This window comes from Palaemon carinicauda, chromosome 41 (assembly GCF_036898095.1).
Source record: "Palaemon carinicauda isolate YSFRI2023 chromosome 41, ASM3689809v2, whole genome shotgun sequence".
Classification (NCBI taxonomy): Eukaryota; Metazoa; Arthropoda; class Malacostraca; order Decapoda; family Palaemonidae; genus Palaemon; species Palaemon carinicauda.
In genome coordinates this window covers 27638939-27666788 of record NC_090765.1, presented here as the reverse complement: position 1 = coordinate 27666788, position 27850 = coordinate 27638939, and the positions used below count along the sequence as shown (strand labels likewise).

The window sequence follows — 27850 nt, the reverse complement described above, 5'->3', positions numbered from 1 at the left end:
CTTGGATATTACCCTGTCTAACTCCCACAAATGCCTCACTTGCTTCCTCTTCCTTTGGGCAAAATCATGCCCCACAATCACAGAGGGAGTATCTAGAGCCACATAAAAAAAATTCCACCCACCCCTTGGCAACAAACCTCTCACTTGCATTCCATAATTAATTGCAAACATTCACTTTCTGAAAAATTAAGTTTGACAGGAGATGTATGTACATCCATAAACAACAGCGGCCAAAATAAAAGTGAAGGCTTTCAAACTGGAGCCTTGCACCCTCACCAGTTGGATACCATGTTATCCAACTAAAAATCCCATTCCAACTCGAGCAGAAGTAATCTCCCTGATTAAAGGACGAGGGTTTGTACGTGTAGGAACAATGTTTAAATTTTTTTAAAGAGCTTTTACTTCTAAAGGATATAGCACATTGAATTCTAGGTATCAAAATAATAAATTTTATTATAAGAATTTTATTTTCTGTTGCAGTTGAAATATACTGTACTGTATATATATTTTGCTATTTTAGTTGAGATAGGAATGCAATTAACTAATTTAAGTTTTAGGTACAGTTGAATTAAATGAATTGGTGATAGATCATTTGTCTTTATCCAGAATTTAAGAGTATTACTTATGAATTATTTTCCATTTATTAATTCAATTGATATCAAGGTTTTAAATTGAAGGAGAAATTATGAATACTTTATATAGGGTCCATTGTAATTAAAATATTGTCGGAATTACCAATCCCTAGGTCGGGAAAATACATTATTCTTGGAATAGTGACCAGTACATGTACAGTATTGAATATTGTATTTTATTTATTTACAATTTCATTACTAACTGTAATGAAGTTGTTTCTTCTTTTTCTAGAGATTATCAAGGACTACATTCCACCTCATGCAAGATGTTTGGAAATATTTGCAAGAAATCTTATTCCTAAATGGACAAGTTATGGTCTAGAAGTCCTAAAACTCCAACATTCATTTCTCTTTGGAAATTAAGGTTTGAAAATCCCTGTAGAAATTTGTTTAACTTTGAAGAAATTGATCTGTACTATTGGAAATCATTGTAATACTTACAAAACTTAGAAAACAAGCTCAATATTAAACTGTAATGGACACAGTTTATAAAATCAAACCACAGGCTCAATAAATAGATTTTTCCTCAATATTTTTGAGAACTCTTGGCATTCATAATAATGTTCAACACACATTATTATTAAAATGGCAGATTTTATATAGATTCAACATTATCCCTCCTAAAGAGGAATCGTCATATCTTGAAAGTGTGAATTATATTGCACTTCTTAAACTTTATAAAATATTCTATAAGAACATAATTTTATTTGTACATCAAAACTGGTTTTAAAATGACTTTTAATCTCAAGACATCAAATGAAATGCTTTTGACCTAAAAAACTCTTTAATGCTCTTTCATACACCTTTAATTTCACATCATATACTAAGGAAATGGAATGACAGATAATACACTCACAAAGTAATTCAACATTGCAATCTGACCATGCAAGATCTTTTCTCTAAAGCCAAACTTACTTAAGAGACAACGTACAAAATACATTTTTGAACTACAACTCCTCAAAGTATTTATCAAGAAAGTCTGAAAACTCACCATGGATGGGAATATTGGCATTTTCACACTGCCTCATACAGTTCCATATACAAATTGCTCACTAATCATACATCTGTTAACACTTTGCTGCTGCTATCTATAATCTATAGGACCGGTTGCCTACATGTACTTAAAGTATAAATACATAGTTTTAGGAAATCTCATATACTTTACAGTTAGTTAAGTGAAAGGCTGAAAGTAAATAATTGTAGAAATTAAATTATGTAAAACAACCAATGTAGAGATGGAGCTTTGCTATGCACAAATACATGTAGAAATTGAATGTATGTAAACCAATCAATGTAAAGATGGAACTTTGACAAACAAAAATTCATAGCAACACAAGAATTATTATTCTTGAAATATGTGTTTATATAAACACTGGACCTGGCTCCCTCAAATGAGGCAGAATTGAAGCATGAATGAATTCTGAAATTACAGGATATGCAGCATAGAGGTAAAAATTCACCCAAGTATATGTTAAAACACTGGATAAGATGAAAATACAATCATTTAAACATTTACACACTACACTCTGTTTGACTTAGTATATTCACTGCATCTTTCATTATCCATACAGTACTTCTCACATGTTCGTCTAAATACCATTGTACGCTTGAGAAAACTTGCAGCTTTGTCTATGAAAAATATCTGCAGTGCATTTAAAGATTGTTCCTTGAACTGTCTTTCCATTATGAAACATATTCACAATGAAGTTCTACATGTAGGTGAAGTTAAACCTGAAAAGAAAAATAATAATTATTTCCCTAAATATTCTAGTTTTACAAAAAAAAAAAATCATATGCATCTAACACCTATGAAATAACTTAATTCTGTATGACAGTTTCCCCATCATACCAACTAGTTCTAATTGCGTAAGTCAAAACTTCCTGTAAGAAGCCTGGCTTTCCATACCCTTCTGAAGAAGATAGAGTGAAGAGAGAAAAGCATATAAGGAAGTGATTAATTTGGTAAGAAAACAAAAGTTCCAAAGAACTTTGTATGCTACATATCTCTTCAGCACAACGTTTATCAACTGCTACATTGTCAGGTAACCGTGAAAAATAGAGGCAAATCCACTCATACTTCAGAAAAGCAAAATATTTCAGGACCTATCATGAATTGATCATAAACCGTGATCTGGAAACGGGGTACAAAGAATGGCCTCAACAACAAGATACGGATGCAGTACCTGAGAACAACCAACTGTATCAGAGAACCTAAAATGTTGATTCGAAAAGTATAAATATATACAGTACCCAACTGGGCCACGAGCCTGCTTTTTGAAGCATGTTAAATATGGACCTGGTCATCAGAAAATAAGCTATAACAGCTCCTTGTCATCTCACAGCTGGAACTTTTACAATGAGACTGAAAAGGACATTGAATACTAAATATAACCCACAATCAAATATGGGTGTTTGTAAATGTGTCTAATTGAAGTCTGCACTTTCTCATAAGAATCACCCACCAGGATGACCTTGAGCTATTCAGTGTCAAAGAATATCCTCTGGGAAGCCAAAAAGTAACAAGTGATTTCAAAATACTAGCCAGGGTGTGCATTCAATGGAGCTCCACTCAAAAAAAAAAAAAAAATAAACCAGGGTCTGAGAAGAAGGGAGTGGCAGAGAGAAAGGAAAAAATAAAAAAGAAGACTGGCTGACTGAGCAGAAAAATAATTCATATCTGGCCAAGACTAGTCAGAGTCCGAGGCTTGGAAATAGACTTACAACTCGACGTGGTTGGAGAAAATAGTTTATTTGTGCAACAGAGTATGAGTATCTCCTTAGAGTGGGATGAATCTAAAGTTATCCCAACAACAGCCAATGCCACCTATATAGACAAATCCAAGGGACTGGTGATGGAAGGAACACATTCGCCAAAACAAAACACCAAAGCTGAAAGAAAAAAGATACAATTGAAGCCACAGATATAGCAAAGGGCTCAACTGAGGTAAAAGACCCAGCAGACATTAAAACACTTGCAGTCAGTCGTAGTTACTAAAGGGACATTTAAAGCAAAGCCACAGAGATGAAACTGGCGGTCATCACAAACCACATAGGTGAAGAAACCAAGGATCCATAGCTATAGTGCAGATACAGAACCCAAGATTAATGCCACCGACAACCTTATTACTGTACAACCAAACAATTTGGATCCAAACCAAGAAATGTACCACAGACTAAACCTAGTGCTTAGGGCCCCAAGTGATAAATCCCCAGTCAACATGAGTTTCAATGGTGTGAATGCGAGAGATGGACCTAATATCCCTCTTATGGAAGAAGGATGGTTGTCTAGAGACAACTCTTGCAGAGAAGTAATGGTCATTGAAAATTCAAAGATTGATAGAGTAGATGGAAAACTTACACTCTAGCTTGTTAGAGCTGATAGAAACCTTACACTGCTTACCCATGGAGAAAGTAGCAGAAGTTGAGGCATAGCAGCTGCCACAGCCTTGTCAGATTTGACAGCCTGTTTATGCTTACAGATAAAGACTTATGTAATGCCTACAGTGCACTGATGGTACTACCTCCAACTAAATGGGGATTGAAGATTCTAAGAGGAAATACAGCAGAAGAGAGACCATTGGTACACAGACTGGCCTTTACATGCTAAGTAAGTTATATATGGCAAACACTACTGATAATTAAAGCAATGAATAATTTTATTATTACTAGCTAAGCCACAACCCTAATTGGAAAAGCAGGATGGTATAAGCCAAAGGGTTCCAACAGGGAAAATAGGAAAACTGAATAATGTGCCCGAGTGTACACTAAAGCAAGGGAACTCTAACCCAAGACAGTGGAAGACCATGGTACAAAGGTTTTGGCACTAGCCAAGACTAGAAAACAATAGTTTGATTTTGGAGTGTTCTTTTCCTAGAAAAGCGGCTTACCATAGGTAAAGTTTCTCTTATACTCTAACCATGTGGAAAGTAGACACTAAAAAATTATAGTGCATTGGTTAACCTCTTCTTGTGTAAAGAAGCACTTTTCAATTATCGTAGTGTTATAAGCTGTATGAGGAAAGAAGAGAATGTGTAAAGAATCAGCCAGACTACTCAGTGTGAGTGTAGGCAGAGGAAAAATGTGCCATAACCAGAGAGACCAATATACTGTAGTACTATCCAGCCAGTGAAAGAACCCAATACCGCTCTAGCTGTATCATCTCAACGTAAGTAGATTGAGACAAACTTACCAAATTTTGTCCATATTTTAGGTTGTGTTATAACGGGAAATATATGTTATTTACACCCATCCTGATTGTAATTTTAACCTTTTTCAAGTTATTAGAACTGTAAAGTATATTAAATGATTGATTTATTTACATGAACATTTCATTATAAAAAATACAGTACAGTCATGTAAAGTACTGGAAATGGGTAGTAAACACGTTTGAAAAGGTAAGTTGCTGGTTGCCATGTCCCTAATGGAATTATTTCTGTTAGTTGTGTTTCGAAATATGCGATTTTCCATTTTGGCAGGATTCTTGATCAACCAAATTCTTGCATAATTCAGGACCCTACTGTAGTAAGTTGGCTATGGTACCACCCACCCCTTGAGATACTTCTGCTAGAGTTATTGGGTACTTTGACTGGCCATACAGTACTACAGTGAATCACTCTCTCTGGTTATGGCTCCTTTCGTTTTGCCTACACATACACTGAATAATCTGGTCTATTCTTTCCACATTCTCCTCTGTCCTCATACACCTGACAACACTAAGATTACCAAACAATTCATCTTTGCTCAAAGTATTAAACTACTGCAATGTAATTGTTAAGTGGCTGCTTTCCTCTTGGTAAGCGTAGAAGAGAGACTTTAGCTATGGAAATCAGCTCTTCTAGAAGAACACTAAAATCAAACTATTGTTCTCTAGTTTTGGGTAGTGTCATAGCCTCTGTACCATGGCCTTCCATTGTCTTGAATTAGAGTTCTCTTGCATCAGGGTACACTCGGCCACACTGTTCTATTTCGTTTCTCTTCCTCTTTGTTTTTTGTATGCCATAGCCTCTGTATAAAAGCTTTCCACTGTGTTAAATTAGAGCTCTCTTGCTCGAGGGTACACTCGGGCAAGCTGTTCTATTTTATTTCTCTTCCTCTTGTTTTCTTTTAAAGTTTTGATAGTTTATTTATGAAAGATCTAATTTAATGTTGTTACTCTTCTTAAAACATTTTATTTTGATTGTTTATTACTTCTCTTGTAGTTTATTTATTTCCTTGTTTCCTTTCTTCACTGGGCTATTTTTTCTTGTTGGAGACCTTGGGCTTATAGCATCTTGCTTTTCCAACTAGGGTTATAGCTTAGCTTGTAATAATAATATTATTATTATTATTATTATTATTATTGATAATAATAATACTAGCCACACTACAAACCTGGTTGAAAAACCAAATTTTTCAAGCCCAAGGGCTCCAACAAGGAAAGTAGCCCAGTGGGGAAAGGAAATGAGCAAATTGCAAATAAATCATAAAAGTAATGAATAAAGAACATATAATATTGTAAGATAAGTAATAATGTTGTAAGATCAGTAATAATGTTAAAATAACTTTTTCATATACTGTATAAACCATTAAACACATACGTCAACTACTTAACAGAAAAGCATTTACAAAAAGTTTGATCTTCTGAAGTTTCACTGATTTAACTGCCTATGATTAGGAAGATCATTCCACAATCTGGTCTCAGCCTGAATAAAATTTCTAGAATACTGTGTAGTATTGTGCCCCATGAGAGAAGACATGGCTGTTAATGTTAACTACATACAAAATGGTATAGTCTGGTGGAAGACTGAGTGCAATTGATAATCTAAATATTGAGAAATCTTATGTAACATTTATAAAGAACTATTTAAATGACTACCAGAGACTAATATCCAGATCAGGAATAAGAAATGTAATAGAACTTAGTTTCTATCCAACACTAACTCTACCTAAGTAACTTCCACAGGTTTGCAATAATCATGTATTGTATTCATATAATGTAAATGGCAATGGGACATGGACACAACCGTTACATTACTTTCATTGTAGTCCCTACAATGACTACTTATGTAAAGGCTTGATGTCAGAGAGGCTGACAATGGACTGGATTCATAAAAATTTAGGCCAACGGCCAAGCACTGGGACCAATGAGGTTATTTAGAACTATAATAATTTGACAAGGGTTTATGACCTCTGAACTACTGTTGTTGAAAAGAGGTAACAAAAAAAAATTAATTATTTTACATAATTAATGGGTAAGGATTACATTAAGTCAAAGCAAATCATAAGTTTAGTTTTCATATCTAAGCTATGAACTTGTCCCTTTGGATATCCGTTCCAGCCTAGCAAAATGGGTCTCAGCTAATTTTGAAGACTCTCCTCAACCAAAAGAAAAAGAATGACTGAAAGCATTTGGAAATCTGCAAAAAAATATAATAGTGTAAATACAAGAAAAAAATAAACTTGCCTGCATAATGCTTGTGGTAAGGAAGATATAATGGGGCCATAACCTTGTGAATTATCATATAGTTCGAACAACGGGGCGGCAACAAGCTTGTAATTTTTAGGTACTGCAAATAGAGCTGAAAAGAAGAATAAAAATAAGTATCTTCTAAACAAAATATATTTAAGAAATTTAAAAAAAAAATGGTTTCAAATCAAACTGCTAAAGAAACAGCAGCACACAATTTAATGATTACCCAATATTAATAATCATATGTATAAAATATCCTTAAATAAAAAGATAGCATCTGAGATGTCTAAGATTTAGGCATATGGTGAGAGGAGATGAGAGAACTGACAAGAAAAGAGCTAACAGGGGAGTAGAAGAAGCAAGACCTCTTTGAATACCCAGAAAACCAGAGAAAAGGGACATAGATAAAACAACTACATCTGATAGGACTCTAGGCATTAAGAAAATTTAAAAAAGTTTATGCAGATAATGAATATGGGGTGTTATATTGAAAACACTATAAAACACTGATTTGTATTCTTCCTAACTATTCAAAACTAAGTCCTTTATTAGGAGTATGATTTCAGTAAAGCTGGAAACTTGGCTGTTAAAATTTATAACAAGGTGTCGGTAGTTACTGGTGGGTAGCGAGGGTGAAGCCCCACCCACCTGCCACCTCACTGAGAAGCCACTTTGTCCTTCACCCAGGACTTGTGGGATGGATGAGGTCGAAAGTATAATTTAAAGAACTCAGATTTGTACAGTTAGGAAAAATACTTTCAAGAATTTGTGGTTTGTTCTTACATTAATACAAATCCTCTTCCTTTCATAGGAGACATCCTTAAGAGGGGTTGATATCACTATAACCAAACTGTATGGTTTAAAACCCCTGGGTGTCTAAGCACTAAGACCTTAGTAAGCCCAAGTGTTAAATCAAATCCACTTCCTATTCCCTAAGTCACTGGACAGGCAGTCATGGATGATCCTTTATTCTTATAAGATATAGGTCTGTAAAGTAAGACTAAAGCTAAGAGGTGGGTTTAACTTACTATCCATCCCCCACCCTTGTCTGGAGGATGGTGTAATGAACACTTTTATTTTAACTTATAACAGAATAGTTAGTTGGTATGGTAGATTACCTGCATCAAAGTCCTTTCCAGCGACACAATGGTCTGACTGCTGAACCCCAAGGGAGGGGTAAGAGAAGAGGAAAAGAGGGCCAGACATTCTTATTCTCATCCTATAGTGGTGTCCCAACCATTACCTTAAACGAGATACTTCTTATCCTGAGCAGCCAACACAGGTCCTTAGGAAAATGTATCGAGTGACTTATGGGTACATTTCCGTAGATAGTGGGCATACATGAAAAGGACATATGAAGTCTCGCAGACCCCTGCTTCCAGGACTTCACCCACTAACAGGTTCTTGCGAAAATTTATCACACAAATTCCTCTGACCTCACAAGCATGTGTCCATGCCAGTTCTTTCAGCTCACCTGATGTCTGCGTTGGTACTCTGTTTATGGTTTCACGAAGCCAGAACGAGATGGTGTTTCAGGAAATTGCCTTCTTGAGTATACTAGAACAAATGAAAAAGTTCTGTAGTAATAGTCAGAAAGGCTGTGTCCTCTTGTAATAGCATCTTAACACCTCTGAGAGGAGAGAAGTAAATCCTCTTGACTGTCGGTTGCTTTCCAAAGGGAGGAAATTCAAAACGATTTAATCCTTAGCTCGTTTACGGCTGGGTTTTGAGTCTTTGCCACAAATTCTGGAATAACTCCCCTTCAACCTCCAACATGGCTAACGAGATATGACCAACCTTCTGGTTCACCTACTTGATTCATAGAAGCCAGGATAAGTAGAAAGATAGTTTTCAAGGTCACGTCTCTATCTGATACCTGCTTTAACAATTCATTTTATTATTATTACTTGCTAAGCTAAAATCGTAGTTGGAAAGGCAGAATGCTATAAGCCCATGGGCCCCAACAGGGAAAATAGCCCAGTGAGGAAAGGAAACAAGGAAAAATAAAATATTTTAAGAACAGTAACATTAAAATAAATATTTCCCATATAAACTATAAAAACTTTAACAAAACAAGGGGAAGAAAAATAGAATATTATGCCAGGTTTACCCTCAAGCAAGAGAATCTACTAACCCAAGACAGTGGAAGACCATGGGAAAATTACAAAATCCCCATTTATAGATAAATGCATCAACAGAAGACAATAATACATATGTTAACCAATCCTGTCAACAGTATTGAAATATTTTTCTTTTACAGAATACATTATGCTAACCTTTTTCTCCAAGTTGTACAAGGAAAAGTTTTTTATGTTCCTTTGGCTTGGTTATGTGTGAAGGAATATAAGGGTACTGAGGAGGCTCAAAGTTTGGCCGCCACCAATTGCCTATGATATCTTCTATTACCCATTCCTGCTTTATACCATCTTGTCTACCCAAGGTTTCCGTAAGAAGTCTCTTCAGGCCTTCAACTTCATCTTCGTCTGTGTTGAGCTCACCTCCTGGTCTGAAAATTACATAAATAGACTAATATTAGTAATCTTAATAAAAAGTATTGGTTAGTAAAAAATTTATCCAATTAAAGTCAAAGGTAACAAATAAAGAAGCCTTCCAAATGAAAAGCTATCATTAAGGAAGCCAAATACTGTATCAATGAGGTACCGGCAAAACTAATCCACTAGGTGGTTCTGTGGTGAAGAGAGACATTAATACTGGGCCGCGGTTAACAGCCAACTCTCAGCGCACTATCAAAGGCTTTAATATTTTAAATTTTGTCAAATTTCTGGTTTGCAGAAGGCAATTATCGTATTTATATTGATAATCATGATATTTGTCTTTGCTTTTAAACTATGATGACAATGTACGACAATGAAAATCTTACAAACAGAAGTACTCCATAGACTTAATACTACAACATTGGTCATAAAAAAATCAGGTTTAAAAAATATATATATATATATATATATATATATATATATATATATATATATATATATATATATATATATATATATATATATATATATATATATATATATATATATACATACTGTGATAAAACCTTGTTGAAACCAAAGAAATTCTTCATGACAAAAAAAAACAAAGTAATTTTATTATTATTATTCATTACAGACTAAACTACAACCAGTGAGGAAAGGAAATGAATAAACTACAGGAGAAGTAATATACAACCAAAATAAAATATTTTAAGAACAGCAACAACATTAAATTAGATCTTTCATATACTGTATGTGAACTATAAAAACTTCAAAAAACAAGTGAAAGAGAAAAATGAAAAATAGCATGCCTGAGTGTACCCTAAAGTAGAGAAGAATTAAGACTTGGTAGAACAAAGTGAGCAATTTACATTACAACAGTAAGGAAAACCAACAGTTCACCGTCGGTTCACATATCTTAGACGCATGACATAGGCATAGATGTACATGTAGTCTGGTTAGTTGACTAGAAATTTATACCCGCTAATTATAAAACTACACAGCATAACTTTTTGTGACATCGTCACTGTTAAATATATTCCTTCTTTTGGGTTTCCACATATTTTGACTAATGGATACTTTGAAAGTTATACTTGTTACCCATTCGCCGCCAAAACGTTGTTGTTGTAATTTAGTGATGCGAGGGATCAACATCTCAATATTGTTTTCAGCTTTGACGTTTGTCTTTAATTTGACTCCATTAATTATACCAAGCAGGAACCAGTGCCAGAATTTAACATGGCATTACCTCGTACTACAACTTTTACGGACTTCCATGGGATCATCTTCGAAACTTCCCCAATGTAACTAAACTCTGCATGCTGGGATTCTTTTCGTCTTGTGAGAAATGTTATGACGATAAAATGAAGATGTTATATGATCAGAGTTAAGTTAAATATTCTACCAGTTTGTATCTTACTCCAACCATGTAAGTACTTATACATTCTTATAGCTTTGTCAATTCATTCTAAAATCTTAGTCATGTATCCATGGTAAGCATTTGTATAAATTAAAACATTTGGTAATCAAGTTCACTGTTTTTTACCACTAGAGATAAAAGACAGGAGAAAAATTCTGATGTCTAGTTGCGTTTTTCTTGTTAGATACATTTTATTATTATTATTATTATTATTACTATCCAAGCTACAACCCTAGTTGGAAAAGCAAGATGCTATAAGCCCAGGGGCTCCAACAGGGAAAAATAGCCCAGTGAGGAAAGGAAATAAGGAAATAAATAAATGAAGAGAACAAATTAACAATAAATCATTCTAAAATAAGTAACAACGTCAAAACAGACATATCATATATAAACTATTAACAACATCAAAAACAAATATGTCATAAATAAACTACAAAAAGACTCATGTCCGCCTGGTCAACAAAAAAGAATTTGCTCCAACTTTGAACTTTTGAAGTTCTACTGATTCAACCACCCGATTAGGGAGATCATTCCACAACTTGGTAACAGCTGGAATAAAACTTCTAGAGTACTGCGTAGTATTGAGCCTCGTGATGGAGAAGGCCTGGCTATTAGAATTAACTGCCTGCCTAGTATTACGAACAGGATAGAATTGTCCAGGGAGATCTGAATGTAAAGGATGGTCAGAGTTATGAAAAATCTTATGCAACATGCATAATGAACTAATTGAACAACGGTACCAAAGATTAATATCTAGATCAGGAATAAGAAATTTAATAGACCGTAAGTTTCTGTCCAACAAATTAAGATGAGAATCAGCAGCTGAAGACCAGACAGGAGAACAATACTCAAAACAAGTTAGAATGAAAGAATTAAAACACTTCTTCAGAATAGATTGATCACCGAAAATCTTGAAAGACTTTCTCAATAAGCCTATTTTTTGTGCAATTGAAGAAGACACAGACCTTATGTGTTTCTCAAAAGTAAATTTACTGTCGAGAATCACACCTAAAATTTTGAAAGAGTCATACATATTTAAAGAAACATTATCAATACTGAGATCCGGATGTTGAGGAGCCACCGTCCTTGACCTACTTACAATCATACTTTGAGTTTTGTTAGGATTCAACTTCATACCCCATAATTTGCACCATGCACTAATTCTAGCTAAATCTCTATTAAGGGATTCACCAACCCTAGATCTACATTCAGGGGATGGAATTGATGCAAAGAGAGTAGCATCATCTGCATATGCAACAAGCTTGTTTTCTAAGCCAAACCACATGTCATGTGTATATAGTATGAAAAGTAATGGGCCAAGAACACTACCCTGAGGAACACCGGATATCACATTCCTATAATCACTATGGTGCCCATCAACAACAACTCTTTGAGATCTATTACTTAAAAAATCAATAATAATGCTAAGAAACGACCCACCCACTCCCAACTGTTTCAGTTTGAAAACAAGGGTCTCATGATTAACACGGTCAAAGGCAGCACTAAAATCAAGGCCAATCATACGAAATTCCCGACCACAATCAAGGGATTTCTGTACAGCATTGGAGATTGTAAGAAGGGCATCACATGCTCCAAGGCCTTTACGAAAACCAAATTGCAAACTAGGGAAGAGATGATTACCTTCAGCAAACCTATTAAGACGTTTTGCCATAAGACGTTCAAAAACTTTAGATAATATGGGAGTTATGGAAATTGGGCGGTAATCAGTGGGACTTGAGCTACCACAAACACTTTTACATAGAGGAGTAACATTACCAATTCTCCAACTAGTGCTAAAAGCTCCTCTTCTTGCTAACTTGCGCAAAATAACAGATAACTTTGGAGCTAAGAAATCTGCTGTCTTTATAAAAAACAAAGGAAAAATACCATTTGGGTCTACACCTCCATAAGCATCAAGCTCCACCAACAGAGCTTTAATCTCACGAGATCGAAAAGCCAAACTAGTTAGTTTAGCCTCAGGAAAACAGGAAGGAGGAAGTTCAAGTTTTTCATTACTCTGTTTACTGTCAAAAACATCAGCCAAAAGGGTGGCCTTTTCCTTTGGACAGTGAGTGACTGATCCATCTGGTTTAAGTAAAGGAGGAACTGTTGCATCTACACCAAAGAGTTCAATTCTCCAAGTATTAGGAAGATAAAATTCGTGACAGCTGTGATATGGGCTGAAATGAAGAAGGCGACCTGTTACAAAGTAGACATGAGTTTCCCGCTCCGTCCTTCTTTACATGAGATCCACCAAGTGGCGACTCAGATAAGCCGGTACCTCATTGCAAAGGTCTAATTTTTCAAAGATATGAATTGAATTGAATATAAAATTTAGGCATTAAGCCAAGCATTGGGGCATCAAAAGCCATTCAGCGCTATATAATGAAAATCAATCAATCATACTTGTACAATCACACCATTTGGTAACATTTTAACCTATAAAACCAATCACACCACTCTCATACAATAACATCTAAATGTGAAATTAGGAGGGATTAAAAGGATTGAATAAATAAATTAATAAAATCAATTAAAGCTCATGATATAACCCAATACTCTGTATAAATATTTTCATGTTCAGGGTTTTGCAATTTTCCCCCAGTATATCTCTTAAAAAAGGTTTGTCCTGAAGTAAATTTGCTCTCCTCTAAAGATTAGAAACAACACAATCGACTAAAATATGTTTAATATCCACTGTCGCTTGCCAGGTATTACAAAGAGGCGCCTGTCTCCCCCCCCCATTCAATAAATAATTGTGGGTTGCATGTGTATGGCCAATACAAATGCCATAAATACTGTAATTATCAAAAGATCAAGATTTTAGATAAGCTCCCATTGGTATCATCACTATATAATATTCCCCAGCAATGAGTGGCTGGTCATGTGCAAAGTATAGGTGTAGCCCGTGTAGCTCTTCCTTCTTGTCCTTTACAGTGTATTTACAGGTTTATCTTATTACTTGTTTCTTCAGAAAACTGTTCAAGTGAATTTTGATCACCATACTTAGTGTGAATAACTGTATAGGGAAAAAGGAGTTTCTGAAAGTTTTGACCACATGATGCAAGTGAACAATACTGTGACAAATTTTCTAACTACAAAAATTGCAATTTCCCACAACAATACAAACCTGAGTCCCTTAATAAGAGTATGATTTCAGCGTAACTGGAATGTGGCTGTTAAAGTTTATAAGGAAATAAATAAACTACAAGATAAGTAAATAACAATTAACATAAAATTTCAAGAACAGTAACATTAAAATAAATCTTTCATATATGAACTTTGAAAACTTTTAAGAAAAAAGAATACAGAGCCTGAGTGTACCCTCAAGCAAGAGAATTCTAACTCAAGACACTGGAAGACCATGGTACAGAGGCTATGGCACTACCCAAGACTAGAGATCAATGGCTTGAGTTTGGAGTGTCCTTCTTGAGAAGCTGCTTACCATAGCTAAAGTCTCTCTTCTACCCTTACCAAGAGGAAAGTAGCCACTTAGAAATTACAGTGCAGTAGTTAACCCCTTGAGCTAAGAAGAATTGTTTGGTAATCTTAGGGTTGTCAGGTGTATGAGGACAGAAGAGAATATGTAGAGAATAGGTCAAACTATTTAATGTATGTGTAGGCAAAGGGAAAATGAACCATAACCAGAGTGAAGGATCCAATGTAGTGCTGTCTGGCCAGTCAAAGGACCCAATAACTCTCTACAGGTAGTATCTCACTGGGAGACTGGTGCCCTATATATATTAAAGAGCAAGTGTCTGGCTATACAGTCAGGCCCCACTCTTTGTAAGGGTAGGTAACAGAGAAAGGCACAAAAAGCACAAATTCGCAAATCTTTGATGCCCTAGGGTGGGATAACTCTTAACCTAATCTAACAACTCACTGCGCATTGCCTAATATTGTTTTTTCAATCACAGTATAAATACAGTACTCACTTAAGAACTGTTGCTCAGAGAGTTTATGCTTCAACTGAAAAGGAATACAATTTAAAAAAAAAAAAAAACCTTTCTGAGCTGCTTGGATAGATGAACCTTATAAGAGTCGGCAAGCTTAAGATGGAGAAAAAGGGAAGCAAATCTCTCCGGAGAAAGGTTAACTTCCACTTGAGCGGCTGAGGTTGCTATGAGGAAGCTTATAAAGAGAACCTCAGAAATTGCTTAAAGCTATTTGATCACTGACCTAGTCATGCAATCAGTTGCAAAGAAACTGCTTCCAATAAGCAAGGCTCAAAAAGAATCAATAGCACTCAATAGGATGTTAGGTGCTTGCGCATGACCGATGACCGATTGATGTGCGCAGATGAAACAGATTTCCTCTCTGGAGGTTTTCTGATAAGACTTCAGGGAAGTGTAACTTCAAGGAAGTAAAGGTAAACCCGTTGGCCAACAGTTGTTTACCTTTAAACAACTTGAAAGAGTTGATGGAGGTTTGATATTAAACAAGTCTTCAACTCAAGGACAAAATCCTTGAGACTAATACATCAACAAGAATAAAACCAAGAGTTAAAAATTTTCATTAGCCATAGTAAGTGAATGTAGAAGAGACGTATGTCTTCAACCATGGCCGAGATCTAAGTGAAGAAGGTATGAGTGCGTAGGGGAGTGCTTCTCCTAGCTGCCATTAAAACCTCGTTAAAAATTTTAGAGTTGTATGTACTGACTTCACATTCTAGTAAAGAATGGAGGCTTTTATTTGTGTCGGAACAAATCAATATTTATCAAATATTGTCATGCTTGACTTGCAGTATAGATTACAATACAGTAGTGTACATTCAAACATAAAGAACTTTAGATACTTACAACTTAAAGAATGTAGTACCAAGCTGCAAAAGGAGGACATGTGGTAATCCATGTTCATGAACCAATAGGACGGCCTCGACACTTCTTCGCATTCCAATTTTGTCAAATTCCTCCCTCATTCTCTGAAATCTCGCAGGTACACTTGGGTCTCTTTCAAACAATGGATCCTTTGTTCCAAATGTGTAATTGGTCAAAGGGTACCTGAGTAAAAATAAATAAAAACATTTATTAGTATTGTTGTATGTTTGACTGCCCTGACTGCATAATATGACAAATTCATAGATAATTTGTATTTTTCATAACTATACAAACCTTAGGTATTTATTAGAGGTTATACTTTCGGCGGAGCTGAAATGACGAGCCATTAAAATCTAGTGAGGGTTAACTACCCACACCGCTAGTTAGCGAGGGGGGGGGGTTTAGCTTGCTACCAATCCCATTTATACACCTGTGATTTAGTCACTTTGCTTGGAGGTAGGACTTCAAGGGGGATAGGGCTGGCAGGCAAGTTTGTATAAATAGCTAAGGTTTGTATAGTTAGGAAAAATACAAATCATCTACGAATTTGTCATTTGCTCCGTAACTGGAATACAAACCACGCTATTTATTAGGGTGACTCACCCATTAGGAAGGAAGAACGTCCCTGCCAATCTGGCTTTTGGCTTTACTCGGGGGCTCCTTATCTAAGTATGTTAGTACTCAAAAATAAGGAGTCCCTGCCCTCGCTAAAACCTTGCTATGCAAGGTCCGCGGCCTATGCAAGCTGTGTGTTGAGACATGCAGAATTGTGACTGTCTAGGTAAAGTTATTCTGAGTCTATTGTAGGAAAAACCTGATGTAACCAAGACTTTACCAATACCACCTCACCAGGGAATGGGGACGCAACTATTAGTTTAATACTAGGTACAAAAGGGAGCATGGTTTACCTGCAGTGGTTTTAGGTCAGCTTATGCAGAGAACCCAGGATGCTGCTTTCCCCATGAGAGGGTAGGATGAAGAAAAGAATAAGAGCCAGTCAAATCTTTTCATTCACGCAGACTAAAACCAGGTAACAGTGCCCTCAACCTTCTGCTACTTGTCCAATAAGGAGCTTGAGGTATACAACCAGCTGTTGTGCAGCCACCACTGGAACGATAGAGATCGTATCGAGTTCCTGTGGGTCACGTCTTGCAGGAGAAAGGTTGTGAAAGTCACCTGGAGCATTCACATCCTTTCTTGTAAAACCTGCGTCACAGAGTAGTCTGCTAAGAAGGACCAAAGGCATGGCTATGGCCCTGACATTTCACGATGATGTTTTGGTGATCCTCCTCTAGTCTCTCCCAGTGCTGATGACAAGAGAACGGACCCGGGTGGGCTGTTGCCGTTTTCTTAAGGTAAAGTCTCATACCTTACCCTGGGTACAGTAACGGATGATCTGGATCATCTGTTACCGAGTGGAGACTTGTGTAGGATCCGTCACCTCTGGAGACTGTGTCTGGCAACATACTCTTGCAGGAGAAAGGTTATGAAAGTCACCTGGAGCATTCACATCCTTTCTTGTAAAACCTGCATCACAGAGTAGTCTGCTAAGAAGGACCATGGGCATGGCTATGGCCCTGACATTGCACGATGATGTTTTGGTGATTCTCCTCTAGTCTCTCCCAGTGCTGATGACAAGAGAACGGACCCGGGTGGGCTGTTGCCGTTTTCTTAAGGTAAAGTCTCATACCTTACCCTGGGTACAGTAACGGATGATCTGGATCGTCTGTTACCGAGTGGAGACTTGTGTAGGATCCGTCACCTCTAGAGACTGTGTCTGGCAACATACTCAGGGACGAAACTGAACATTGCCTTTCGCCCTTCTCATTAATGGGCGATGTTGACGGAGAGACCATGAAGTTCCTTGACTCGTATGGTTGCTGTCAGTGTGTGTAGGAACATTGTCTTCTTAAATCAGGTGAAAATTTGTTGCCTGGTGAAGTGGAACATAAGGAGGCCTCTTTAGAGATCAGAGAATTTGAAACATGTTCCGAGAGGAAGGTCTCAATTCCGACTGGTGAAAGGCAAGTTGTAAGTCCATATGAGTTAGGAAAGGTCTATCGATGAGAGGATGTCCCTTCCTTTCAGTTTGAAGGTGAAGGATCAAGGTTGGGTGATCATCTTTTCCTGTTGAAACTGAATAGGGGGTCTTTTCCTCTTGTATATACTCAAGGATTCCGCTATTCCTGGAATAGAGGTATCGAGTGGAGAGACTTTCACATGATACCAACCACACAAGACGTTATACTGCTTGGTAGACTGATGCTGAGGAATTCCTCAGATATCTAGACAACCTTTTCGCAAAAGAGGTACTGGGTAGTTTCCAGGCATACAATCATAGCAAAGCTATAGCTTGTGGTAGGTGTCGCAGTGGGTTGTCTGTGATGTGGAGAGGGTTCTCTTGGAGAGACTATCAGGAGCTGCAAAAGGTTTGGAAACCATTCTGCGTAATGCCATAGCAGAGCTAGGAAAGTCCTTGAGAGGCTGACCGATATTCTAGCCTTCTTGAGTGCCCTTCTCCAGACAAACCAGGCATTGTTGTACCTACCGTTGTTGCCAGAGAGCCTTAGGGTCTTGGGCTGGGGAGCAACGGCAGCCTGAGGTTCAGGGGCGTTGCGAACAGATCCCTAGTTGGAGGACTCCGTAAAACGGGACTTTGTCGGCTACAAGGCGATCCAAGAACAATTCGGTATACCTTATTTAAGATGCTGTGCACAGATTGTCGGCGAGCACATTCTTCTAGCCTGGAATGAAGCGGCCTGATAGTGGTACCGAACGGACTTTGGCCCATCTTAGTGTTTATACTGTTAGATGGGAAGAGGCTACGAGCAAGTTCCTTCTTGCTTGCCGATGTGAGCCTTTATGTGGTGTGTGGTGTTGTCATCCATCACATCACTGAGTGGTCTGTTAGGAACCGATGAGGCTGCTGAAGGACCAGAAAGTTGGCCTTCATCTCTTAAGAGTTTTAAGTGAAGGTACTTTCGGACTAAGTCAAGAGGGATGAGGTCGTGTGGTGCAGCACTATGGTCCCTCCTCTCTTCTTTTGGTGTGTTCTAAGCACAGCATCAAGTCCGAGGGGTGGGGAAGGATGAGAAGGTTATACCGCTCTGTAGATTCTGGACTGACACCCATCCCTTGAGGTTCGTCCAAACTTCTGGTCCCAAGGGAGTCAGAATGTCTGGGGGATCAAGGGCCTGATTCCTGTCAGACCCAAGTCACTCCGGGATAGGAGTTTTTGAGAAGGTTTTGTGGAGATTGGTGTCTAGAATTATTCATAGATACACCAATCTTCTGAGAGGGAAGACTTCCGCAGGTTTACCTTGATTACTCGATCTTGGTAAAAAGACTTCAGAAGTTCCGGTGCTAATGCAAGGTTGCCAGTCTGCTAAGGTTAGTCAGGCGTCCCGAAACGGAGGAGACAGAAGCCGATCCTGTGGGACCAGGATGGGTGTAGTGGAAAGATCTAAGCACACTGCCCTGAACTGGTGTTTCTTGTTTGTCTATACTGAATCTTCCAACCTTCCTAGATGGATGGTTTGGGCCTGGAAGTATGTGTCCTTTAGGTCCAGTGTGCAAATGAAGACCTGAGGTCTTAGCCCTTGTTCGAACTCAAAACATGGTGTGGACATCGACTCAAAGGGACAGCTCCTTGCAGATCCTTTTGAATGGAAGATTGTTGACGCTGGAGTCTTGACTCGTGTCGTATACAGGATTAGACGCGATACCCAGTGTAAGAATTCTTCCCCGAGAGAGAATTCCTTTAATTAACAGAAGGAAGGCAACGCTTAGCCTTACCATGCGCCCTGATGGAATTGATGGTATTCCTTAGAATAGAATCAATCTGGCGAACGTTAATCAATGGTTAACGGTTGGGTATCATGGTTACTGTACAGTTGGAGAGTGCTCGCAAGTAGTTCCCTGTCGACAAGCCGTTGATGAAGGTTGTTGAACGTTTGCCAATCACTTTAGTGTGATGGCGAACAGCCAGTAGTGAGAAGTATGTTACATACCTTCTGATCTAGGGAACTACGGGCAGAGGTTGAGTAGTAAGTCCGAGTCATGAACTGCTGGCGAATTGCCAATAATCGGTGAATCGGCAGTCTGCGAGCTGATGGTGAACTAGAGATCAGCAAGGTGACTATGTTCCCTCCTGGTTGGTTAGAGATCAGCAAGCTGAATATGGGCTGGTCAGAGATCAGCGAGCTGAGTTCAATGATCGAAGAAAGAAGAGCTGCCCATCAGTGATCTAGTGATCAGTAAGCTGATGACTGGAATGCTAGCAATCGGGCCAGCGATGAAAGGTGACTGAGGAGACGTAGCCACAATTGGGCTGGAAGTTCTTCTCGTCTGAGAAAGGTTTTGCGACCTTCCTCAGCCTTGCTATCCTGTCATCTGATGGGAAGGCTTTGTGGAGAATGGTGTCTATAATCATGCCTAAGTATACCAGTCTTTGAGTGGGAAGCAGAGAGGACTTCTCGAGATTTACCATGATCCCCAGATCCTGGCAAAGTCTCAGAAGTTTGTCTCGGTGTTGAAGAAGGGTTGACACCGAGTCTGCTAGGATTAGCCAGTTGTCCAGATAATGGAGGAGACGGATGCCAATCCTGTGTGACACTTGGGTAAACACTCAGGTGAAGACTTGTGGTGCTGTGGAAAGACCAAAGCACAGCACCTTGAACTGGTACTTTCTGTTGTCTAGGCTGAATCTTAAGTACTTCCTTGAAGACGTATGGACTGGGATCTGGAAGTACGCGTCCTTTAGGTCCAGTGTACACATGAAGTCTTGCGGTGTTACTGCTAATCTGACCGTGTTTGCCGTCTCCATGCACAACGGAGTGAGTTTGATAAACTTGTTCAGGGCTGAGAGGTCGATGACTGATCTCCAGCCTCCAGACGCCTTTCTTACAAGATAGAGTCGACTGAAGAAGCCTGGGGATCCGACGAGGACCTCTTGGAGAGCACCCTTCTTCAACAGGGTCTAGACTTCTGCCCGAAGGGCTTGCCCCTTTGCTGATCCCATGGCAAGGGAGTTCAATGACAATGAATTCCTGGTCAGGGGAGGTAGAGATGTTATGAACAGGACGCGATATCCTGGACAGATCACAGAGATTGTCCAGGAATCGGCCCCGAGTTGCTTCCACCTGTCTGAGGAACTTTGATAGGCATCCTCCTACTGGTGGAAACGCAGGGGGACTACCTATCCTAGCGGCTGCTCTCTCTAGGATTTTTTTCCTCCCATGGAGGACTTTTTGCCTTTCCTGTCTTTGACAAGAAAAGGCTTAGACACCACTGTCTTCGTTGTGGTCTTGGTTGGACAGAACTGCTGGGGTGCTCGAGGTTTATAGGGCTTAGATATTAAAGCCCTATGGAGGAGGGAGTCTTGATGAGACTTCCTCCACCTCTCAGCAGCAAGTTCCACATCATTAGGCTCAAACTGATGGGACCCCTCTAGGGAAGAATGTCTGAGCCTGTTTATCTCAACGCTAAGGACCTTCTGGTGGAACCTCTCAGACACTGCATCTCGACGTTTCAAGATGGTGTTTGCCTACAAGTTCGAGACTTGGTGGGCAAGAAACTCAATCTTGCGAGTGCCTAGGAGAAGGAAGGTTTTCATAGCTTTCCTGGCACGTTCCTTGGAAAAATCCTTGGATCGTATCAGGACACCTAGGATCCCTAACCAGATGTCCAGCCACGACGTAGCTTGCATAGCATACGTACATGGTGACCTTCTGATTAAGGATCTCGGTCGCCGAGAACGAGACCTGCCGGTTGGAGAGTCTCAAGAGGGATTCCCCTGGTTAGCTCTTCCAGTGAATGGTGAAGAGGAAGAGCTGAACTGGGTTCCTCCAGGATCTCAAAGTACCTCCTTTGCTGTACGCGAGGAGGTGGGCGGAGCTTGTTCGTAGTACCGACACGGTTGGAGGAGGCAAACTCAGAGAGCTGTTGGGAGATCTTGTCCCTGGTACTCTTCACCCCTTGAGACCAGGGCAGGGCTGCACTGGTCTTTGAGGGTTTCCGAGTACCAAAGACGCGGTCTAAGACCGAGTCTTTGCCCTCTCGAGGGGGGATCTCTGGGTCGGAATACCGATTGAGAACCCTCATTAGAGTCAGAACCTGCCAGAATGTATGCTCTGACTCTTGTTGGTCTCCTCCTGCTGTAGGACTTGCAGCAAAGTCGCCTTCTATCCCCCCAAAGGCTCTTCTTGGGGTGAGTAGCGGACATTCCCTGAGTGGCTGGCTGTCTCCATTCTAGCCCTAGTAGAGGACTTGGCAGTGTTTTGGATTCTTTGGGTTTCTTCCGAGGAAGGAGGTAAGACTCCAACATCGATGACCTGTGTGGCATGTCCCTCCTGGTCTCAGATTGTGGGGAACTCTCCGTGTGAAGAGAGGTTTCCTCCATTGGTGCGATGGAAGTGTCTCTCCTCGCACAGTTCCCCTGGTGACGGGAGGTCTTCGTCCGACAAGGATGGAGTGTCTTTCTGAGAAACAGGAGGAACTCGTCTCGATGGTTTGCATGGAGTCAGCTTTGCCCTGGGGGAAGTGAGCGCGTCAGAAACTCCTCTTTTCCTCTTCAAAGGGGTAGAGGAAGCCATGGTTCCGTGCCTTAGGTCTAGAACTATAGGTCGCTCTAATGAGCGATCAGAGAGGACAGGCTTGAAAGCATATATTACCGTTCTGACTAAGGCACTGAACCAGGGCTGCTGGCTGACGGATGCACTGTCAGACCGATCTCCTGAAGGGAAAGGGACCGAAGGTTCCCTACGAGGAGTCACTGTGATAGCTGGGTCCTCCTTAGAAGGCAGTTTAGGGATCCTGAACCCCTCTGTTAGAATGTTTCCCTTCTCACGCAGTGCGCGCTGGTATGCGTTTGTGGGGATGGGAATGAGGCGATGGCGACCTTGCCAGATGACGCATCTGTGCTTGTGCCTGTTGGTGCGCGCGCTCGCGCGTAGGAGAATTGGCGCTCACACGTGGGAGAATGCTGGCGAGCGCAGAGTGTTGGCGCGCGTCTGTAGGAGAGAGATGGCACGCAGCTGGCACATGGTGGCGCGCGGGAGACGGTTGGCGCGCAGTTGAGCGCGAATGTTCAGGCGAGCACTGGCGCGCTGGTGAAGGTTGGCACGTAGGTGAGGGCGGCAATGTGGTTGTCGTCTCACCTACAGACTTGTGCGCTGGAGAGTGATGGCACGCAGGTATTTGTTGGCGCGCGGGAGATGAAGAGCGCACATGTTGGCACGCAGGAGGGTGCTGGCGCGTAGGAGAGCGTTGGCCCGCAGACGAGTGCTGGCTCGTAGGAGATCGTGGGCGCAGGAGAGCGCAAGCACTCTGTGGTGTGCTGGCGCATGGACGACCCTGAGCGTGCGCGCGCAGGGTGCACAGGTGATCATGGGCGCATGGCATGCAGGAGAGCACTGACGTGGAGGTGTACGTTGGCGCGTAAGTGCGTGTTGGCGCGCAAGCGCGTGAGGCTGCTGCCGTCTGTGAGGGCGAGCAGGTTGAAGGGCACGACGAAGCGCTGTAGAGTGACGAGCTGCTGGTGAGCGCTAAAGGCCTGGGCACGTGGTGCGCAAGGGCGAGTGTGATGGCGCGCAGCTGCGCACTTTGGTGGAGCTACAGTGTGCTCTACAGGAGACAGGAATGATGATGGAAGGTCGGCAGGTCTGGAGGATGGATGGTCAGCGTGTCCTTTGTAAGGACAACCATCCACCGTAAGAGATTGCGAACGATCTGCAGAGAGGTCCAGGACCGAAGTCACAAGACTGGTTGCAGGTGCAGTGATGGATGATGTATGAAGGTCTGACGGCGGCTCCTCTGCGTAGGAATGCAGTGATGACATTGAACCAAAGAGGCGCCTCTTAGACCTCTAAGGCGAAGAGGAAGGCGAGCCTTCCGACGGATACGCCCTCTGGGGGCCATTGGATCAGCAAGCTGACCGTCAGCAGTCCTCCGAAGAGGAGTCTCTATAAGTGAACTCCCCCGAGGGATAGAAACACTTGCAGGAGAGACCGACGTTGAACTTGTTTCCCCCTCGGAGGATGGTCAGGAATGGGGGAAACTAAGTCAGCAGCTACAGTACAGCTGTAGAGTTTGAAGTGGCAGAGGAGATGGATGACGCCGCATGAGACACCTCTGACACAGCAACGTCGAGAAGGGTCAGGGGACGATGATTGCTTAACAGAAGCACCCATGCGAATGAACTGCAGCAGGGCTTCCTTGGAGGGCGAACCCGTGAGCCCCAATGAAGACCATATCTGAAAAAGGGAAGTTAGTGACAAGGCCTCACCCGGGGGGAGAGGTGGGGCTGCTTCGCTACGGGAAGCAACATCATCTCTCAAGACCCGGGATTGGTTGATAATAACTTGGTCTACGCTATGACTCAACGATCTCTCGTAAGAGACCAACCGAGTAGGAGCTTCAGAGGAGGATTGGGCGATGGAAGAAGAGGCCTTGGGTTTTTCCTCCCTTTAAAGCAACCTTTGAAGGAGAAATATCCCGCATGGACTTCTTCTACCGTCGCGCAAACCCCCTGCACTCACTACACTTGTTAACACTATCACACTGTTGACCTCTGCAAGAAGGACAAAGGGCGTGAGGATCAGTCTCAACCATCGACATACATGTTCCACAAGGGCAGCCGGAGAGTCCCGGGCAGGTGCGCATGATCGCAGAAGTCGACTTCACACACACTCAGTCAAGTCGACTTCACACACACTCAGTCTAAGAGAAAAGAGAAAACAAAATGGCGTTAATGGCTGCCAATAGTCGGCGAGGATGAAGAGCGGCAACATCCATTCACCATTCGAGCCGAAAGCAAAGTGAGCTCAATCACAGGTGTGTGAGGGGGAGCGGTAGCAAGCTACCCTTCCTAACCCCCGCTAACTAGCGGTGTGGGTAGTTAACCCTCGTTAAAAATTAATGGCTCGTCATTTCAGCTACGCCAAAAGTAATACCCCTATTAAATAGCATGGTTTGTATTCCAGTTACGGAACAACTTAGATTTTGGGTGTGCAAAAATAGGACAAAACGAGATAAACACTTTTGAGATTTGAAAAATGGTAAAAAATTATCAAGCCTACCTAACCTAACCTAGAAGTTCCTAGGTCACAAACCCTAGGTGGCGGGCATAACGGTCATAAAATGGGATTACTGTATTTAACACTTTTCAGATTTTCAAAATGGTACAGAACCTAACAAACCCAACTAACCTAACCTAGTAATTCCGAGGTCACAGCCCCTAGCAAGGTGGCAAGACCCCCCGAATCCCTCTTCCCAGGTCACAAACTTAAAGTAAATCACAAATATATCCTTACCTTATGATTGACACTTACGTCTCATTTTTTTTTTCTTTTTCTTTTTTATTGCAATCTTTACATTAAGAGTTACAGTAGGAAATGTGCTGGTTTTCCCTAAAAGCTAAGTCAGAATCACACTTGGGACACTAACTTTTGAGGGATAACACGATGAGCTTTTAAAAATTATTCACTACACCAGGAGTACCGTGAAACTTGGCTATATTATCGAAATAGCTAAAAGGGCAGCCATTACACTGTTACTTAGAGTACTACAAGACTCATCTGATACGTAACACGACTACAAGGGTACGGAAAACTTTTGGTAAGAAAATGGGGTGTGGCACAGAACTGACAAATGTGCGTAGAAAGTAGAAAGTTGTGATGGAGCAAGAAAGAGAAATTATGCGCAGCTCAAGAAACCATGCACAAAAGGGTGCAGAAACATCCGACTCATTCTATGTAAACAAAATTGAAATAATTATTCCAGGAGAAAAGGATTCCCGTATTTTGTGCAATTTTACGAGGTTTTATTGTGTCCCGCAGAAAAATGTAAAGAGAAGAATAGGTTAGTTTTAATATTATTCAGGTATTATTGTACTGTATTACAGGGTAATGTAACCTAGGGGAAAAGATCCGCTCTCTTCGAAAAGGACACTCGTTCCTGTTGCAAATGAATAGTTTAAAAAATATACATACGTTAACGTAACATTGCTAATGTTAGCAAAGCGAGCCAGTGGCAGAACAAGAATCATTATATTTAGCGTTGCTAATATTAGCGGAACATTGCTAGGGTAGTTTGTAGCGCTACGGCCAAGCGTCCTAATTTGCTTATTATCGCTCCGACTGTTATCTTGTATAGAATAAAAAAGTTTGGAAATGGTCTACAGATCTTAAATATGTTGTGTAAGGGGGGTCCAGAGGGGCGCAGCCCCCTGGGTAAGGACACGGCTTTTAGCATAGGTTAGGTGGGTTTATTAAGTTAGCTTCTCCCGTTGTACTCGTAGGTAAGGAAACTGTTGTGTAAGGGGGGGGTCCGGAGGGGCGAAGCCCCCCCTGGGTAAGGATACGGCTTTTAGCATAGGTTAGGTGGGTTTTTTAAGTTAGCTTCTCCCGTCAAAATCGTTTTTAGAACGACGGCCACAGTTCAGAATATTCCCGTTTTCTACGGGATCTGGCCGTCACCCTACAAACGCTCCCATTGCTAATGTTAGCGTGCGCAGCTCAACATTACCGCTTACCAGTACAAACGAGCTTGACATTGTTTTTTGGCAAGCAAAACTGGTTGTTCTGTTTGTTTGCGGTTGAAATGGAAGTCAAATTAGGTTAAATCACGTTATTTACTACAGGAAATCCTATATTTCGTTCAAAATGATAATCTGTAATACAGTAAAACTTTACCGAATATATTAGGGGATGTCATATTAACTAATTATTTCCGACGAAAACAAAAGTAATTTTCGAAAAAAAAGGTCTTCCTATAAATGCCAGATTTTTTTTTATTAGTAAAGCTTGCCCAGTGTTTTACTTTTATACCATAGTATCATACACTTACCCATCAACATATTTATGAATGATGCACAGGTAAAGTTAAAAGACAGTAGTAGGGATATGTTTACAGCCCCATGAATAGTACACACCTATATTCCGTGTCAAGCGAGATATTATAATTTCATAGACTATTGTAAATCAAACAATACCCTATTAACTTATTGTTTCTTGGACCTCTTAACTATTAGAGCTCTATAATACCATAGTAAGCAGCTCTTCTAGGAGAAGGACACTCCAAAATCAAACCATTGTTCTCTAGTCTTGGGTAGTGCTATAGCCTCTGTACCATGGCCTTCCACTGTCTTGGGTTAGAGTTCTCTTGCTTGAGGGTACACTCAGGCACACTGTTCTATCTAGTTTCTCTTTCTCTTGTTTTGTTGAAGTTTTTATTGTTTATATAGGAAATATTTATTCTAATGTTATTATTCTTAAAATATTTTATTTTCCCTTGTTTCCTTTCCTCACTGGGCTATTTTCCCTGTTGGGGCCCCTGGGCTTATAGCATCCTGCTTTTCCAACTAGGGTTGTAGCTTAGCATTTAATAATAATAATAATAATATTACCGGTAGTCAAGTTGAGTGGAACTATGGTTGCCTAAACCTATCCTTTACATAAACAGCAAATACACAGAACTTAAAAATTCCTTACAGGCTAATTGTCCTGCTAGTCCCCGGTGCACTACTTCCATTATATTTTGCACCGTAAGAAGCAGGCTGAGAATTTTTAGGCCAACCAGAATTTGAAGAAGACCTTTTCGGCGTCGCCATGTTGTTAGTTGTTGTTGTAAACACTGCTTTTGGCCGCAAACAAAAACGCTGATTGGTCGCTTCTTCTTCTTTCAGAAAAAGTTGGAATTATATGAAAGAAGAAACAAAGTTTAGTGATATAAGAATATTATTATTATTATTATTATTATTATTATTATTATTATTATTATTATTATTATTATTATTATTATTATTATTATTATTATTATTACTTACTAAGCTACAACCCTAGTTGGAAAAGCAGTATGCTATAAGCCCAGGGGCTCCAACAGGGAAAATAGCTCAGTGCGGAAAGGAAAAAAGGAAAATAAAATATTCTAAGAAGAGTAACAACATTAAATATCTCCTATATAAACTATAAAAACTTTAACAAAACAAGAGGAAGAGAAATAAGATAGGAGAGTGTGCTCGAGTGTACCCTCAAGCAAGA

General features: G+C 40.1%; 2 protein-coding genes across 5 annotated transcripts in view; one reads left to right on the top strand and one right to left on the bottom strand.

Moving 5' to 3' along the window:
• Positions 1 to 1428, top strand: part of Mettl4 (Methyltransferase like 4) — a 187138-nt gene extending 185710 nt beyond the window's left edge. For 3 of the 4 annotated variants that reach the window (XM_068364413.1, XM_068364416.1, XM_068364415.1), the window contains one exon: positions 865 to 1428. In XM_068364413.1, coding sequence (XP_068220514.1) covers positions 865 to 995 — 131 coding nt within the window. In that variant the 3' untranslated portion in view covers positions 996 to 1428. Of the gene's footprint in view, positions 1 to 845 lie in introns of all 4 variants that reach the window. The other variant, XM_068364414.1, reaches the window with a different exon arrangement.
• Positions 1398 to 27465, bottom strand: Cpsf5 (cleavage and polyadenylation specificity factor subunit 5). Its single transcript, XM_068364418.1, has 5 exons — positions 27302 to 27465; positions 15795 to 15995; positions 9357 to 9586; positions 7075 to 7189; positions 1398 to 2363 (listed from the first exon to the last, which is right to left on the bottom strand). Exons 1-5 carry the CDS (start codon positions 27418 to 27420, stop codon positions 2342 to 2344), a joined length of 687 nt encoding a protein of 228 aa, XP_068220519.1. The 5' UTR covers positions 27421 to 27465; the 3' UTR covers positions 1398 to 2341.
• Between the last annotated feature and the right edge of the window lie 385 nt (positions 27466 to 27850).

Coding starts and splice junctions, on each gene's coding strand:
- Cpsf5 (XM_068364418.1), bottom strand. CDS start 27,420: ATGGCGACGCCGAAAAGGTCTTCTTCAAATTCTGGTTGGCCTAAAAAT. Junction 15,996..27,301: donor ACTAGCAGGACAATTAGCCT/GTAAGGAATTTT, acceptor ATTTTTACTCAG/GTACCCTTTGACCAATTACA. Junction 2,364..7,074: donor TTACCACAAGCATTATGCAG/GCAAGTTTATTT, acceptor TTTTCTTTTCAG/GTTTAACTTCACCTACATGT.